General features: G+C 36.7%; 1 protein-coding gene across 1 annotated transcript in view; it reads left to right on the top strand.

Moving 5' to 3' along the window:
* The window catches only part of FBN2 (fibrillin 2), a 269,631-nt gene that overhangs the window by 9,871 nt on the left and 240,168 nt on the right, over positions 1 to 19,592 (top strand). The window contains exons 4-5 of the mRNA XM_003900063.4: positions 628 to 723; positions 9,422 to 9,517. Coding sequence (XP_003900112.1) covers positions 628 to 723; positions 9,422 to 9,517 — 192 coding nt within the window. The remainder of the gene's footprint in view (positions 1 to 627; positions 724 to 9,421; positions 9,518 to 19,592) is intronic.

The raw sequence follows: 19,592 nt of genomic DNA, 5'->3' as shown, positions 1-19,592 counted from the left end.
TTTGCTGGTTCTTCTCTCTCTGAAGTTCCTCCTTGGTACTTTTAATATCTGGCTCATTCTCATCCTTCATATCTCAGTATAAATGTCTCCTTTGAGTGGTCTTGTCTGGTGCTGGTATCTAAGCTCCTTCTTGGCTCCAGGCTAGTCTCCTTCACAACGGTTTACTTCAAACAGTTTATCAAAGTCTATAATTACTTCGTGGTATTTGTTTACCTGCGTTTTCCATAGCTCCCTATCAGAATTTCAAGCTCTGTGAGGATAGCCTTCAAGTCCATTATGACAGTACTGCACTGAGCTGGAATGATGGGCACTCAGCTCCTGCGTTCTGAATGGAGACAAAAGTACCTTCTGCTTGCCAGAAACTATGCTGCTAGTCACCTTCTGTTTATTTTTTTTTAACATTGAAAGTGTTTTAAATGCATCCTGAATAACATGTTATCACAGATATGCCCATGTGTGCACTTATAAAGAAATAATGAATAAAAATATGTTTGGGTCATAATATTTCCTTCTGTAAGATATAATTGTCATTGAATTGGATACTTGAGTTTATAGTTTTATAACCTCTCACATATACTATAATTTTGGTGACTGATTTTTTACATTTTTTGTTATTGCTCTTTGCAGTTCAGCAGTGCAGCGTGAGATGCATGAATGGTGGGACTTGTGCAGATGACCACTGCCAGTGCCAGAAAGGATATATTGGAGCTTATTGTGGACAACGTAAGGGACATTAGAATCAACTTTATTTATTAGAAATCATTTGATTTGCTGGATATTTCATATTAAGTTATAATTTAAGGTCTCATAAATCCTGTGATCTTTTGAGAAAACAATTTTCTGTAGTAAACCTTACCTTGAAACTGAATTTCTAATTTTTATCCTGTAAGAATTTTTCTAATTCTTTTAGAATTTTGTGCTTTAGAGCAGTGATGTTTGAATAGTAACCAGTCAACAACTGGTAACTAGTGCTTTAGCAAATGTGACAATCTCGCAGATTTTCTGTGATTTATTTGTTTTCCTTTATCTGGCTCCATAAGACATGTATACTTTCCTGAAAAAAAAAATGGGCAAGTTTTCTCTGATGTATCTCTTTTTTACTTCTTCTTTCCCTCCGCAGTTCCCTCTTTATACCTATGATTTTTTAGAACTTCTCAAAATTAACCACAGGAGAGCCAATCTGATAAATTATCCTTTGTTCAAATATATTTAATACTAAGATACAGGGTGATGAAATGATTTTTGAAATTCAGATGTTATTGCGAAACAGGGAGCTGTAACCCAGCAAAGCTGGTCCCTTCACTGGAGAATGCCCTGTATGAATCAAGAAATAACCTTTTAGCAAGAGTGTAAGGATTGTAGTTTCTGGATTGTGACACATCACTGGGGAACATTTTGGGTAGCATTCTCTAAACTGTGGGACATTTTTGGGAATTCACATATTTTGAAGTAATGACACTTTATATAGACATTAAAGAAGTGTGATTTATGAAACTGAATCACAAATAGTAAGTCCCTCTTTACTTTATTTGCATTTTTACCTGATTTAGACTGTAGGTTCCGTGCTCATCTTCAAGGCTTCTTTAAGGATTGCTGGTCTCTTTTTTAAACATAGAAAAACCAAGTCTTAGGTGTAAAAGAATATTTAGCTTGTTTTCAGTTAACATTATTTTATTTTTGTTGCAATAAAAATTTTTTTTAGATTGTAGTAAAATATACCTAACAACATTCACCATTTTAACCACTTTTAAGTGTATAGTTCAGTGGCATTAAGTCCATTCACAGTGTTGTGTAACCATAATCACCATCCATCTCCAGAATTCTTTTCATCTTGGAAAACTGAAACTCTGTACCCATTAAACAATAACCCCCATTTCTCTCTCCCCTGCCCCTGGCAACCATCATTTACTTTTTGTCTCTATGAATTTGACTACTTCAGGTATTTCATAGAAGCGTAAGCATGAAGCATTTGTCCTTTGGTGACTGGTTTATTATACTTAGCATAGTGCCCTCAAGGTTCATCCGTGTTTTAGCATGGGTCATTTTAAAGGCAAAATATTATTTCATTATATGAACATACGACATTTTGTTTATCCAGTCATCTTTTGATGGACATTTGAGTTGCTTTCACCTTTTGGCTATTGTGAATAATGCTGAAATATCTGTTTGGGCCCTTGCTTTCAGTTCTTTTGGGTGTATACCCAGAAGCGGAATTACTGGATTACATGATAATTGTATTTTTAATTTTTTGAAATGCTGCCATACTGTTTTCCACAGAAGCTGCACTGTCTTCCATTCCCACTAGCAGTGCACAAGGGCTCCACTGTACATGCTTGCCAACCCTTATTTTCTTTTTTTTCTTTAAATAATAATAATCATGCTAATGAATGTGAAGTTGTATCTCATGGTTGTTGCAGTAATTTCCAAGGTTTTCTTCTAGTTAAGGTGATTATGGTGATTATAGCTTTCTATTTGTAAGTGCTATAAAGTTTTCTTTAGAATAATTTTATGTAAAATAGGAGTATCCATTTAAAGAAAAAGATTCTGTTAAGGTCAGGGGTAGGCCAACTTGTTTTGTAAAGGTCAGAGAGTATATATTTGATACCTTGCTTTCTCCATTGTAAGTACTCAACTCTGCCATTGTAGTGCACAAGTGACCATAGATAATATGTAAATGAAAGAGCTAGGGTGTGTTTCAGCAAAATTGTATACTTTATAGATGCTGGAATTTGAATTTCATACAATTTTCACTTGTGACCCGAGTATTATTTCTTTGATTTTTCAACTACTTAAAAGTGTCAAAATTCCTCTTAGCTCATGGGAAGTACAAAAGTAAGCAGTGGCCCAGATCCAGCCTTTGGGCCATAGCTTTTAGATTCCTTGTGTGGGTGGTTCTCAAGTATGACAAGAGGAGATTGACTGAAGTTTGAGAAATGGAGGGTGAATAGGAGGCAAGAATAGGAGGGGACCAATGCATTAACTTCTGTAGGCTAGGGTTGGCCAGGGGAGACCAAGAAAGAACTGGACAACAGTGGAACAGATAAATGCAGCAGAGTTTCTTGTTCCATGAATGATACTTCTTCCATATTTTCTTTGTACATTCAGGTGTTTCCTACATTTTCTACGACAGTCTTCTGTTTATAACCAGAAAAGAAAGACAGAAGTCTATCACAAACACAGTATTCATAAAAGGATAGATTGATATATATATTTAGGCCTTAGAAAAGTGTTAGGAGATCTGATTGTAACTCTGTTTTGCAAAGTTCCATAACCAATGAAGAGACACATCTATCCTTGTTGAAACACATCCTTTTGCTCTGTAGAGGGAAAAATGAAAATTAGAATCACAGCAGAAAGAGCCTTGCCTTACCTCAACTGATCTTTCAGAGTATTTGCTCAAATCTATTCTGAAATTAGCTGTCTTCAGTCTGAATTTAGCTGCTCTCCGTGCCTTGGGCATACCTGTGTACGTATGTATGAGGGTTGTACAGAACACGCTCTAGTGGGTGTGTCTCTTGTTCTTCACACAGGAATGGGAAGGCAGGGGATAGAAAGGACTTTACTCTTCTAAAATGCTTTGATGTTCTTTCACCTCTGTGTCAGATCATATTTATGTTACCACATTTTCCAGTCAGAGGAAAGGCAACGTAGAAAATCAGCATATACTGAACATTTGTTCTCTAGATTTCTCTTGGGGTGACATCTTCCTTGTCTGATGTTTATCTCAGGGGTAATAGAACATATGGGGGAAGCAAAATGTGTAACAAGCATAATTTATTTGTCAGCAATTAAGAAGGTAAAGGTCGGTGAAACCCCATCTCTACTAAAAATAACAACAACAACAAAAATGAGCTGGGCATGGTGGCGGGCGCCTGTAGTCCCAGCTACTTGGGAGGCTGAGGCAGGAGAATGGCGTGAACCCGGGAGGCAGAGCTTGCAGTGAGCCCAGATGGCGCCACTGCACTCCAGCCTGGGCGACAGAGCGATACTCCGTCTCAAAAAAAAAAAAAAAAAAAAAAAAAAAAAAAAAGAAAAGGAGGTAAAGATATGATAACTAATAGATTATCAGCTCAAGGAATGGTGTAAGGAAGATGTTTTCCAAGTCGTCTTATATGGAAAGAGTGTTACAGTACTGAAAGCAAAGAAGCAGATGGAATTTCAATTTATGAATCCAGAAAAGTCTTGGAAATAGGATGCTTGCTAAAATGAACATTATGACACATTTAGACTGCTTAGCTGCTTTCCTGGAAACAGACAGCACTTCTTAGAAAGCATTCTTCCATTTCATCCATTTCATTCAGCAGTGTTGATTGAGTAACTACTGTGAACAGGTAAGATGATACCCTGGCCGCATATTCTGGTAGAAATGACAGTTAATACTGAAAAGGTAAATACCTAATCCACATTTAGGTAGTGAGAAGTTTTAGGAGAAGAACAAAGCAGGGTAAGGGGGAAGAGAGTCTGGGTCAGGATTAGCAGTTGTCTGCTATTTTACATCAGGGATCTCTGAGAAGGTGACATTGAAACACAGACCCGAGTCTGTGCTTTTAAATCCATGGGAAAATTGTTCTGGACAAGGGAAAAGTAAATTTAAAGGACCTGTAGTGGGAACAGACTCCATGTGTTTTGGAAACAGTAAGATCCATGTCCTTGGAGTAAAGTGGGGAAAGGGAAAATGGTAAGAATTGAGTTTGGAGAGGGAGGTGTAGGGCCTTGTAGGCCAAGGAACAAAATTTGGACTATAGCTTAAATATTATGGGAAGACACTGGAGCATTTTGAGCAGTGGTGTTCTGTGATCTGGTTGACATTAAAAAAAAAAAATCACCCTGTCTGCTGTGTTGAGCCTGGATTATAACAGAGAAAAGGAAAGGGCCATGTAGGAGGCTACCACAGTGGTGCTAGTGAATGATGCTGCAGCTGTAGTCATTGAAGATGTGGTAAGTGGTTGGATTGAGCTTGTATTTTGGAGGTACACTCTGATGGACCAAGCGTGGCGGATTAAAAAACGTAGAAAAAGTAAAGATCAAAAGTGACAAGGAGAGGGTTTTGGTGGAACTCCTGGATTAATAGCGATGTCATTTCCAGATATGGGAAAGATTGTATAGGGAGTGGGTTGGGTAAGGAGTGGTGGGGCTGAGGGCAAGAGTTTTGTTCTGGATTCATTAGATTGAGAAATCTGTCAAACTTATAAGTGCAAAGATCTATGAACTCTGATCTTCGGAGAGAGGCCGGACATACAGATACAAATTTGGGAGTGTATAGACTGAATTATTATATAGATAATATTTTAATCGTAGGCCTAGATAAAGATCGTTAGGAAGTTATTGTAGCTAAAGAAGAGAGTTGAAAACAGAGACCCGATTCAGTCCAACATTGTGAGATGGAGAAGAGGAAAAGAAGCCAGCAAAGAAGAGTGAGAAAGAATGGACATGAGGATGGAATGAAAACTGAGAGAGTGTGGTATCCTAGAAAACAAAGGAAGAAGGCAGCACCGATAGTAAAGATATATACCTTCCTGTGTCAGACAATAGGCTTTTGTTTCTTTCCTCTTGTTAACATTTTAACTTGGTTTAGAATGCTATTTTTCTAACACATTTGTGTAGAAATTACAATCATAATTTCAGACTTGACTTATGCCCAAGTGTCTGCATCTCTGCTGAGTTGTAAAGTAGTCTAATAAAAACGTGTGTCTGACATGTTACCTAGCACAAAGTAAGTGCTCAGTAAATATCTGTTGAATAAAAATGTTCTCTAAATATCTGAGCTTCTACACTATGCAACCAACCCACACGGGGAAAATAGTGTGTTTTCCCCTTCTAAGATTTTGGAGGGCAGCTGAGAAACCAGCTCATATTTCTATCTGCAGTACATCTTTTGCTCTCTTGCCTTTCACGCCATTGTCATGCTAGGTGTAAGCATAGTTTTCTTCCTGAGTGGTCAGCGTTCCTTCTGTGGTGGAAATTTAGGCATTTTCAAATTTTTTTTCTGACTCCAGTTGAAATGTAAGTTGCTGTTTCCATTCTTTTTTGTTACAAAAAATGTTATTTTGTAAAATACCTTTCATCATAATTTATTTGAAAAAAGGAAATTCACCATTTTTAGTTTTTTCTTCTACTTTTATCTGTATTTCCTGCTTCTCTTTTGCTGTTGCTCTTTAATGTAAACTTCGGCTGCTGCAGACATCTGTCTTACAGAGCATTTTTGTACAAATGTTCTGTAGTTAAAAGAGAAGGGAATTAAGAATGTAGAATACCTTCAGCATACAGCCACTGTGCACTTTGTCTCATATGCTATTTTATTTAGTCCTCAAATGTCTGTAGGGGAGGAACTGTTTAAGTCTCTTTTTGCAGACCAGGAAGCTAACAATCAGAGAGATGGTGTGGTGAGTGGGTGCTAGGGACAGCAGAGCTCATTACCTGTTCACTGCACCATTCTGCCTCACGAAGTACTTGAAAAAATGCTGTGAAATGTTGACATGTGAGAGTTTGCTGAGTTTGTGCAGTCTATCAGATACCACAGTAGGTGACGGGGATTCAAAGGCAAACAGATCTGGTCCTTGTCCTGGGGGAACCCATCTCACATGAGAGACAGAAATACAAGCAAATGGTTATATCAGTGGCCCTTGATCTTTTTGTTCATAGGATCCCTTTACATTTTTAAAAATTGTTGAGGTCCTCAAATGTCTTTTGTTTATATGAGTTCCATCAATATTTATGACGTTAGAAATTAAAATTGAGAAATTTAAAATATTTATTGATTCATTAAAAGTAACAAGAAACTCATATTACAAGTTAAGATAAATATTTTTTATAAACAATAACTATAATTTGCAAACCTCCAAAAATCTTTAGTGAAAAGGGAGGCATTGATAATCTAACCTACACAGATTAGATTCGGTTTAATTGGTAATGGGCCAGCTCTTTCCAGGAGAAGCTCAAGGTTCATCCAGCCTTGTTCTACCTGGGAATTGGAAACTCTATTGTGGAAAACCCTGGGAGAAGCCCTTCCTCCATTTACCAGAGGTTGTGTTCTGAGTGTTACAATTAGTGTGTACGGCTCTTCCCCAAAGGCTGGCATTGTGATGAGTGATGAGAGAACACATGTGGGAAAGTGACTGTAATTTAAATTTCCTACAGCTCAGTAGCATTTAAAGAAAATTCCACACATTTTAATCGATCGTATTACTTTGGACTTAGTATTTTGCAGTGTATGTTTTTAACAATTGATTTTTTAAATCTTTCTTTTTAAAAAATTTAATTGTGTTTTAATTTCTGGGATACATGTGCAGGACATGCAGGTTTGTTGCATAGGTAAACGTGTGCCATGGTAGTTTGTTGCACCTGTCAACCCATCACCTAAGTATTAAGCCCTGCATGCATTAGCTATTTATCCTGAAGCTCTCCCTCCCCCTGCCCTCCCCAGACAGGCCCCAGTGTGTGGTGTTCCTCTCCCAGTGTCCATGTGTTCTCATCGTTCAGCTCCCACTTATAAATGAGAACATGCGATGTTTGATTTTCTGTTCCTGTGTTAGTTTGCTGAGGATAATGGCTTCCACCTCCATCCATGTCCCTGCAAAGGACATTATCTTGTTCCTTTTTGTGGCTGCATAGTATTCCATGGTGTATATGTGCCACATTTTCTTTATCCAGTGTATCATTGATGGGCATTTGGGTTGATTCCATGTCTTTGCTATTGTGAATAGTGCTGCAATGAACATACACGTGCATGTAGAAATCTTCAAATCCTGACAATTGTTTCTATGGAATTACTGCACAGAATGCTCTGATAAGTTTTGTTTTTTCCCACCTTCCCATCCATCTTTATTTTTTTCATGCTCCTTGTGGCCTTTTTTCCTTTTCCTTTCTGCTTCGTATTTACTTATATTTCAAGTCTGCCTATATTTCAAGGCAGTGATGAGTGGGAAGTGCTGTATAGGACTCAGCTGGAGACAGGTGAAGAAGCAGAAAGGTGTGGTTCCTAGGGAGCTGTACTCGTGCAGTGACACACAGAATCATGCCTTTAATTGAAGTGTAACTATCAACAAATGCCTCTGAGGCCATTGGCACAGTGACTCTTTAAGGTCAAGATCATCTTTCATTTCCAAGTGCGTTTTGGTCTTCTGACCAGTATTAGCAGAACAGAAATCACTCCACGCATTCTGGAGATGATAGGCAGTCTACCTGGTTCAACATACCTGATAAGGAAATAGCAGCATTACTGTGCTACTAGATATCAGTATACTTATTGAGTTTCCCATTTTTGATACGTACCTCACGTGAAGTCCTTTGCCCCCCACTTCCCTTTAATTTGAATAATTAGTGTCCTTTATCTCCATTTATGGACACAGGTCATAGAATATAATCCTCTAACTCATTTGTGAGGACAAATGTTTCAATAGGGTGGGTAGATTGGGAGACACACTCTCAGTATCAGTATTTTGTCCTGGAGGAGACGTGATTCTTGAATTCAGCTCTCTTCATTATGGATCACGGGAATACTAAGGTTCCAAGGATTCTAGAGAGTGTGATCTTTTAGACTGAGCCGAGCTGCAGTGCAGGGCAGTGCAGTGCGGAGAGGGGAGTGGTTCAAGTTTACTGGCTCCCTCTGGGCTCATGGAACCCTAACTCCTGATCTCCCAGGTCACAAGGCTAAAGGAGCAAAAGAGAGTGTGTGTTGCGTGTTTGTCAGCATGACTTTGAAAACATTTGGATTGTGAGTTAATTTTATATGAAAGAACATATTATGCTTACACAGTTTTTTTTTCCCTTTCTTTTATTCTATGACCTGCACATAGTCTACACATTGGTTACTTCTTTTGGCATTTTATAGCTAACATTGATGGCATTTTCCCCCCTTTTCTTGGTTTTGCCCTTCCAGCTTTACCTTTTTTCCCCGCTTTGCTTCCTTTTCTTCTCTGAATTTTGCTTTTTCCCTTTATTGCCATATCATTTTTATTTTTTCTCATTACATTTTCTCCTCCTGCTCCTTTTCTGTGCTACCTCAATCAGCCTCTTTCTTCCTTCATTTCCCCATATTTTATTCATTTATTACCAGTGAAAATATAGATTATAGGGTTAGTAGATGGAAATTGAGGGTTGAGTAGTTACATTCTCACTAAATGAGCATGAGAGCCAGTGAATATGATTCTGATTTAAAAAAAAAAAAAAAACCTTTTACCAAACACTTGCTTAACAGTGTGATTTACATGACGTGTGTAAGCTTTTGTCTGAATATACTTAAATATATTTACTTAAATTTAAGATGTGAACTTTAACCTGTGTAATTTACACAAATTGCAGTTTAATTTAATGTAATTTACTGTAATTTAACATAAGATCCTTTATGGGCAGCATCACTGTACTGCTATATTGTGCTTGGAGACTGGCTGTATAATGAGCTTCTTGCTGTTTTTGTATGCAGCTGTCTGTGAAAATGGGTGTCAGAATGGTGGACGCTGTATCGGACCCAACCGCTGTGCTTGTGTTTATGGATTCACTGGTCCACAGTGTGAAAGAGGTAAGAAGAGAAATGAGAACCCCACTTTCTGAAGAAGTCTATTTTATTGTAAAAATGTGCAATTTTTTGTTATTCAATGAAGATTCTGCTAAAGAAATCATATTTTTACTCTTCTTTGATTATGTCTCTAAGTTGAATAGTAAGATTTTGAGACATAACTAATAGTGGCAGAAGCATCTCAACTTTTTCCACCAGTGAACTCAGTTTGGGCAACCAACTCTGGGGCTATGGCTCTGGGGTAATTTTGAGTGAGTGGCTGATGGCAAATTCTAATAATGTGCTTAATTCAAATTAGGAGGCATTGTTGAAAGAACTGCTTCTGTTAAAAATGAAATAGTGTCAGGATATCCTTGACTGCAAACCCCACAAAATCTAACATAAATTGTCCTAAGCAATTAGGGATAGCATTTTACAACAAAAAGTCCCAAGCTAGTGGGCCTCAGGTAGGATGTGATAAAGGCTTTTACCCTGTTACTCTGTTTCTCTTGACCCCGCCCTCCTTTATGTTTCACTTTTTATCCTACCATGAAGTTCTTTGTGCTTGTAAGATGGCTGTTGCAGTCACTCAGGAAACATGTTTCCTTTTCACCTCTTGAGACAGAAAACATCACCTCCAACTGTGGACCAGCAATAGCCTCCAGAGATACTTTGTATGCTGCATGGCTTAAGCTTGAGTTTTAAAACGGTTCATGGCAAAGTGGGTGGCGGTGGTGGTAATATGTTTGACGTAGACTTATCAAGACCTGTCCTTGCAGCAGGAGATGATTTAAGCTTCCCCAGATTCACATGGAAGGGATGATTGGGTATCTGAAGCCAATAGAGCTTCCTTTGGGTGAGAGAAAAGGAGTGGAGGGACGGATGCTGGGTAGGCATCCCACGTTGTCCAACTTATTCATGTAAATGGTCGGTCAAGCCAATGTGAAACCAATTTACTTTGATTTGAATAGCACTTAAACTCATGACCTATAGACTGCTGAAAATCTCTGGCATTGAGCCCTCATTATGGATCATGGGAATATTTATGTTTCAAGGGTTCTAGAGAGTGTGATCTCTTAGGTTGAGCTGAGTTGCAGTGCAGGGCAGTGCAGTGGCGTGAGGGGAGTGGCTCGAGTTTGCTGGCTCCCTCTAGGCCTGCGGAAGCCTGACTCCTGGTCTCCCAGGTCACAAGTACCAAGGAGCAAAAGAGTGTGTGTGCTGTGTGTAAGCTACCTAAAATAATGTCCTGATGGTGAACAGCTTCATGACATATCAAAGAAGTTAAACTTTATAAAATGTGAGAAGTAACTAGTGCTGATCCATAACAGTACAAACAAGCTTGAGCTTTAAAGTAATATTACATAATCATTCATTGTTATTTACGTCCTCAGTGCATTTTTCCAGAGCTTGTTGTGGCATCAAGTTGTACAGAACTTTCTTTATTGTGAAACTAGAATATATGAAATTATGTCAATGAAATATTACAGATAAGTAGGGGTCAAGGTTTATATATGTATAGAGGCTTTGAGTTGTGAAAGAAGCCTTATATTTAAAAAATTGTACTCATTACCCTGACAAAACTTCATCTTGCTTTTCAAGTTTAATCTTGAGAAGAAACTGAGAAATTACAATTATATGGTGAAGTTTGAAAAGTAAAATATTTTTTCACATACATTTGGATGTATATATACATCAAGGTATTTTTGTTATTTTTAATGTAATTGAGATTTCTTGGAACTGAAGTACATTCCACAAATGACAGAGTTTAACGTTACACTTAGGATGAATTTAAATGTCTTTACCAGATGCTTTTATTTGGGAAAGAAAAATTAATTATGAAATGTTAGCATAAAAAGATAAATTATTCAGAAGGGAATAACACATATTTCTTAGATAACGCTAAGTTTATTTGAACATCATATAATGTAGAATAAATTTAAAATTTCAAACGTTAATTGGTAGAGATGATCTTCATTTTTCTGGGAGTCTTGTAAACTTTGTAGCTCTTTCATCCTGAAGCAGATTTCAAAATCAAGTTGTAATTGGCAAAGAAATTGGGTGAGTAGTTTCAACTCAGAGGCTTCCAGGAATTGCGTCATTATTCTTCAACAGTTATTCATTCATTAGATTTGTTAGTCCTCATTAATTTCTGAGAATTCAATAAAGACTTCCATATATTTTACATGGACAGTAGCATGTTTTCAGAAAAAAATATAAGATTAATTAGCTAATGGATTACCCTTAGGGATATTTTTTAAATGTTGGTTTGTTTCTTAAAAGTCTTATTACTTGCTACCCTTCAGATGGAAGTTCCAAAGCTTCGTTTCTTCTAAAGGAGTTAGCAAGTTCCACTCTTAGATAGCAACCATGAACTTTAGTATTTTAAAAAGATGTTTTACATTGATTTATGCATGTATAATAACCCGTTCTACTGAAAATGAAGTTCATAATTTTTTTCAAGAAACATTGTGTCTGTGTAGACGCAAAAAGAGTAACTCACTTATGTTGAAGTTAGTGAGTAAGCTCATGTGCCCTGTTAACGTTTGAAGTTTACATATATATTTTAAAATTACTGAATTTCAAAATATATATTCTTTGTTCTCTTAAAAAAAAGACCCTTGTAAAATCAGAGATATTTGTTCCTCCTTAATGTAGAACACACAATTTCCCTTTAAATTGGCCTCCTGGGATCAGTCATATGATAAAACGTGGCTGCTTTTCCAGCTATCTGGGCGTTTGGCAGACTGGTATCTAGACCCAGAGACTGACTAGTAACCAATGGCTGGCATGATTATGGTATTTAACTTGAGTCTGGGTGCTGGGTAACCTGAACTACTTTGGAGTTCTCTTTTCACACTTGCTAATATGTACAATGACCTTTTATACTTAGCATAAAAAAAAAAACAAAACAGTTCTTGTGACAACAGGCTAATTGTAAAATGCAGGCAGCTCATTTGTGGCCGTGGCATATGAAGGTACTGAATTCTTTATGTATCTCTTTCCAAACAAATGTAATTTGAAAAAAAGATAAATATCTCACTTAATATACGCTTGAGATTAAACAGAAACGGAGTCAGCATTCGATGTTGAGACTCGATGGGTTTTTTCCCCTAATACTTAAAAGGTACCTTATGTTTTATCAGTAGAAACTTGGAGGGGTTGGGTAGACAAGAAATACATTACCTAAGGAATTTCTGAACCAAATAGATGATTACTTGATCACAAATGTGGCCTGTCTAGAGTCCTCCTTTCAACTTTTTTGACTTAAAGGATTGTTGAAATCTTCTTTTGTAATGGAATTTTCCTTGAGGTTTATATAAGGCCCATCTGTTAGAAGTATATCCTAGACCCTTTTAAGTTATACATAAATTACTACTACAAATGGTTTTTGTCATGTAAACATGACTTCCTTAAAATAGTATGCAAATTGTGTAAAATTTCAAATAATCTGGTGCTTACTAACATTTCCTTTAAAGTGTACATTTTTTAGTACAACTTAAAGGAAACAAGGACTAGAAAATTACTTTTTAATTATTGACACTTTAAAGAAAAATGACTTTTGTTAATCTGCATCTTCCATTAAAAAAAAAAAGGTGAGATCAAGTTGCAAATGTTAGAGTTCAAAAAATCTAAACTTTCAAGCCTTTATGTAAAATGAACATAGATTGATTTCCATTTAGGTTACCTTTTATGAAATCATCCAGTTATAGAAACTAATGCGTGAACCCAGGTCTAAAAGTGTGCTGAGAAGGAGTCACTCCATCTCTGCCTGAATATTTCTGGTCAGGGGCTCTCACTCACTCACCCCATCACAAAACAGTCCTGCTCATCAGAGTCCTGCTTGCTGGAACTCTGCATTATTCTGCTGCTGTCCAACAAGGACATTTAGCAGATGTGTAAGATCCCATATAGTCTAATTTAGTGGGAAGATGATGATGACAACTTCTCTAAAAGGAGTCAACCACAACCTGCCACTCAGGTGTCCATGCTGGCAACTTGGCGTCTAATTATAAACTCTTCAATTATTGTATACATTTTTATTTACTCACCCACACTTCAGGAAGTAAAGTAACTGTAATAGCCACTAAATCTACTTAGACCTTACCCAAATCCTCCAAGAGTAGTTGTAAACATGGACAAATTTCGGTTTTCCTTAATTCTGGGAATACTGTAGACCCAGACTCAAGTTCGTTTAGAAATAACTGATGTACTTGTTAACCCAAAGGACTTGGAATGTATTATAAAGCATGCAGGGTGATTGTACAGCTTATGAACATTCAAGTAACATAGCAAATTAGTAGTATGACCAGGAATACAGGGAATATGGTGAAGAGAACAAGCTGGTATTACATAGAATTCTGTACACAGTGAATTTGATACTTTCAAGAAATGGATAAAGAATGTTTTTAAGAAAATACGTTCCATTGTAGTTTTCTGTTTTAAAATGTAATGCATGTTTATTATAAAATAATTTAGAAATAAAACAAGATGAAAGATGAGAATCAAATTATTCATAACGCCTACATTTAAGATTAATTACCATTAACATCTTGGAGACTGTAACTTGAGTCATTTTTCTACTGCACATGCATGTAGTGTTTACAAAAAATGGGATCTTTCCTTTCTTACTAGAATTTGCTCTTCTGTAACGTGAAATATCCTTATATCTTGCTTCTCCTTTTGTGTTACTAAATCTGCTACAGATTGTTATAGTTGTACTGCATGTTGTAATAACACAAAAGGAAAAGCAAGATATAAGAGTAAGATATAAGTTCTTTGGAGTGTTTACTTCCATTTACCTTTTTAACCACAGATTAGAATATTCCAGAGTGTAACTAAACTAATTTTTAAAATAAATATTTAATACTTATTCATCCAGTATTTGTTGAGTACTCTTAAAGTATTAGGCTAAGTACTTGGAACTTGAATTATAAGAAAAACCAATATATGCTTCTTATTAATGAGAAACAAATTATTGAAAAACTAGTCGTCTACTTTACACATGAGGATGCAATAAGACACAGTAAATACCACAATAGGAGTAGGAACAAAAAGTAGGAGAGCTCGAAAATGTTCCCTAATGCACGACAAGTTACAAAAGTCTTTCTTTCAGTCAAATGAATGTAGAATGGAAAAACATAGCTTACTACAGTGGGAAAAACAGTATCAGACTAATTCCTGTGATATATCATGATTAAATCTTATACTAACATTATTTAAACTCCATAATTCATGACCAATTACCTTAATTACTAAGCTGATATTTATTTTGCAGAAATAAAATGTCTCTCTTTTTCTTGCACTCTGAAAATTTAGTAGAATGAAAATTACAATAAGCAGAGAGAGAATGTTACCAACTACAGATGTCAGACTCACATGCACCCTCAGGCACACACACACACACACACATATTTCTGCACTTGTGAGGCCGTTAAGAAGAGCACTTTATAACCTTGCACTCTCTAAGCTAAACTTAGCCTTAAATGGGCATCAGAGAAATAGCAAAAGATCTGTGGGAACTAAACTTTTTGGCACTGGCTCAGATGGTACCCTTATCTTGAATGCCATTAAGAACAGAAGGGAAAGAAAATTAGAGAAGAAAAAGCAGACAGTGGGAAGTGGAAGAAAAAGAGGAGAAGAAGAAAATGAAGATAAGAAAAGAGAGATATAATGCTAGACGAGAAGTGGAGACGCTTGGTGTTGTATGAAGGAAGGACTTAAATCTGGGAGAAAAATCAATTCACTGATTGATCTATCTGGGAGAGGCCAGGCTTTCACTTCTTAATCCTCGATTTAAGCCTTTGCTGTTTAGATCTGTAAAATAAGATTGAACTTTTGACAGCCCAGTAGATCCTGATACTTTATTCTCTTTTGAACAAAAGCAATGTGTATTTCATTTATTCCAGCTCTTTTTTTGATTTTGGTTTACCTAGAGGCAGGGAAACCTGCAATATAAAATACAAAGGCTAGAATATTTTATTTTTATCTCCATAAATATTTTTTCTGTTTTCCTGTTTCAACATCAGATTAAAAGACATTAGAGGTTAATTGGTGTAGAAACAAGGCGAAACTACCAGACACACACAAATTAAATGTAATCAGATGTGATTATATAGAATTTACTCAAAGGTAATTAAATCAGATGTGCATGTATATGGGGGAAGTGATGCAACAAATACCGTATATTTCAGAAGTTACAAATTCGTAAATAACACCTGTCTCCAGCGGTTTCAGATAAACAGTTGTGGACCCATAATCACCTCATAGATTCATTGGAAAGATTAAAAGCAATAATGTGTTAAACACCTGACACACAATAGGCAGTGTGCCTGACACATGGTAAGCTTCCACTAAGTGTTACTTGTATTTTTAGAACGCAGGCTGTAGTCGAAATCAAAGCTTAATATTAAAACCTGTGTAACTTTAGAAATGTGATTGCCCTCTCTGATGCCTGTTTGTACATATATAATGCACATCTATTATGTTAACTTTGAATCATTTTTGTGAAGATTGAATGATATAATGCCTGGCATCCAATGAATGAAATAAATAATGGTCATCAATGCTAATATCTTTTTAAGACGATTCCCCCGTTATCAAAATGATAGATGTGGTGGCTGGTTATTAGAAATAGAATATTCGAAAATGGACTCTCAAGGGGGAGAAAAAAGAATGTTGTGACCTACTTAAGTCGTACAAATAAGGCTTAATGATGTTTTTATTGACAGTGGAAAGACTTGGAATACAGTGGATACTTTAAGAGAAGTTCACAATCCTGAGATGAGATTTAAATGAGAATTGAAGTGCCGTGGCCTGTGTCCAGCACCAAGTTAACTGCTCAGTAAATGATCAGCTATGATTTAAAAAGTAAAGCCGAGATCTGATATGCTTTTTTTTTTTTGAGATGGAGTCCCGCTTTGTTGCCCAGGCTGGAGTGCAGTGGCGTGATCTTGGCTTATTGCAACTTCCGCCTCCTGGGTTCAAGCGATTCTCCTGTCTCAGCCTCCTGAGTAGCTGGGATTACAGGCTTGCACCACCACACCTCGCTAATTTTTTTGTTATTTTAGAAGAGATGGGGTTTTGCCATGTTGGCCAGGCCGGTCTCAAACTCCTGACCTCAGGTGATCCACCCGCCTTGGCCTCCAAAAGTGCTGGGATTACAGACGTGAGCCACCGCGCCTGGCCTGTTATGCTCTCTTAGATAACATAGTCCTGTTGGGAGAGAGAGAGACTATTTCAGGATCTCTGGGACATCAGTTGTGAACAGCATGAGTTTCACTATATTACCTTTTTTGGGATTTTTGGTAACATTATAGATTGACTGGAAAATATTGTATATCATTATCGCGACCTTGCTTTTTATGCAGTTGAATTAGACCCTACTTGTTTTGACATGTTTTTATTATAAATATCAGTGTTCTTATTAGCAGTTACTCATTACTTAACTGGTCTTTTGAAAATGTCTTAGTTTGCCCTTTTCCTCTACACAAGTTATTATTCTAAGCATTTTACAATGTAACTTACATATATGTAGAGTTTACTTAAGCCAAGTACTTGTAATCTATAGATTTGCATATTGCTGAATCTGAACGAAGAAGTAGGTCAGAGTTTTTCAAACAGTACAGAGATCAGTTCATCTGTGATGCTTTCCTTGACCACCCTACCTTTCTACCCCCATCTTATTTAGCTGGCAAAAATAAGGCAGTCTGTCCTTTTACCTGCCGTATATCCATTCCTCTAGAATAACTCTCTTCATTGCGTTGCGACTGTGTATTTGCTTGGCTGCGGGCCTCTTAAGAGCAGAGATACTTATCTAAAATTGCCTTTGTGTTTCTTATACTCCACACAGTGCAGCATAATGGAAGACACATCATACATGTGACTGCATAAGCATGGGGGATTCCAAGTAGAAGAAATAGGATACAAATAAGTATAGAGATAATAAAGGTCCTTGAATGTTCACAGAGACTTAAGGAAAAATAGACACGGACCTTAATTTACAACGTCTGAAATGCTGGAGTCTAGAGGCTGCCTTCTGTACCCTCAAGTAGACCCTGAGTAGAGGAGCTATGAATGACTTGTATACTTGAAAGCAGTTCTCCACAAACGTCATTCTGGAGTGGCAAACAGAAAAGAATGAAGGGTGGAATCTCTTAGGGGAACTCACTGCATGTCTGCTAGATTAAATTTATATAATATTTCACTGAGATTATGCTTTATGTGTACAAAAATTAGATTTTTGATATAAATTGGAGATTGTATAATTTGGAGGGAAGATAACATTTATTGGACTTTTACTATGATAACTACTTTAGAGGAATTAATATTTTTAACAACCCAAAATATTTTTTAGCATAACACTATGAATAAAAAAATGGAGGCCTAAAGAAGTGAAGCAATTTTCTCATGTTCACTCAGCTAATAAGGGAAGAAAGTAGGATTGGCACACTGGTGGTATAACCTCAGAACCCATATGCTTATCCTCAACTTTGATTCTAGTGAAACAGGACATTGCAAAAGTAATGTATTTCCACTCTTTAGAACTATATTGTGTCAGTTCAGTATGAGTACTGATAACAAGGTACATGATGCCATTGAATTAAAGGGATGGCTTGCCGTTTAGGGATTATTTTCTTATCTAGTCTAGGCAATACACACACATATATGTATATTTCAGACTATGACTCTGAATTCATAGGCTCAGAACTTCTTTATGTATATAACCTAAAATGTTCAAAACTCATAAAGCTTAAAACAAAATTCAGACTTCTGTGTTTAGCCAAGATAGACTAACAGGAATAAATTAGCCTTACTGCCTGAAAAGAACAAAATACAGAACAGAACATATGAAAATGTGGTTTTCATGATATTGGACACTAAGCAACAAAAAACAGTGACGTGTGAGAGAAGAGAAACAACAATGTGAACCGTTTTGACTTCCCCAGCTTGCTGCCTGAAAGGGTTTTTCCAGGCTGTGCTACGACCTGGAAATTTGCCCCACCTGTGGCCCACGGCTCATGCAGCCCAGGAGAGCTTTGAATGCAGCCCAACACAAATTCGTAAACTTTCTTAAGCCATTATGAGTTTTGTTTTTTTGTTTTTTTTTGTTTGTTTGTTTTTCTCTTTTTGGTCATCAGCTATCGTTAGTGTATTTTATGTGTGGCCCAAGGCAATTCTTCTTCCAGTGTGGCCCAGGGAAACCAACTTCTGTGCTATGGAGTGAGAAAATCCAGGCACAGCCTAGCAGACTTCCTAAGTTCTGGGGAGATCAAGATGGCTAGAGTTCTCAGGGCAGAATCCTGGAGAGGAAACAGTTATATAGAGAGAACTTTGGACATCTACAGAGGCTGTCTCTCAAGTTTTCAGCAGAATACTGACAATCACATTCATGTGAGGAATCTATCTGAGACTGGAGAAGGAACTGCTTGAAAGGAGTGAAAGGAACAATACTCAGAGTGCACGTAAGCCTGGAAATACTGCCTTTCTCTCTAACCAGATTAGAGGGTCACGTAATTGGTGGGGCATTGGTTAGAGTACTCAGAAAGGTGTTGCTTCAATAGTGGAGAACAATTAACTGTAGACTAAATGCTCCTCTGGCTGTGGAGAATACATTTTAAAAGCAACAACTAAAAGGATTAAACATCTATCTAGAAAGTTTAAGAATATTTATAAGAATACAAAAATATTAAGCACTAAAGTAAAAAAAAAAAAAAAAAAATCCCAGTATATGGTATCTAATCAGCTATCTCCAATCAAAAATTTTGCATAAAGAAGCAGGAGAGCGTGATCAAAATAGAAAAATAAAATCAACTAAAATTCACCCCAAACTGACAAAGATGTTAGAATTAACAGATTGGAAGATGAAAGTAGTTATTGTAAGGTATTCCTTATGTCTCTAAAGTTGGAGGAAAGATTAAAAATGTTAAGTAGAGATGTGGAATCCAAATTGAACTTCTACAGATGAAAACTACAATGTCTGAGGTAAAAAATTTTCTCTATGGGATTAATGGGAGATTAGACATTATAGACAAAAAACTAGTGAGCCTGAAAACATAGCAACAGAAATTATTCGAAATAAAGCACAAAGAAAAAAAGGCTT

The sequence above is a fragment of the Papio anubis genome, chromosome 5 (genome assembly GCF_008728515.1).
Source record: "Papio anubis isolate 15944 chromosome 5, Panubis1.0, whole genome shotgun sequence".
In the NCBI taxonomy this organism is placed as follows: domain Eukaryota; kingdom Metazoa; phylum Chordata; class Mammalia; order Primates; family Cercopithecidae; genus Papio; species Papio anubis.
Note: the sequence above shows the minus strand (reverse complement) of the source record. Positions and strands in the feature narration are given on the sequence as shown.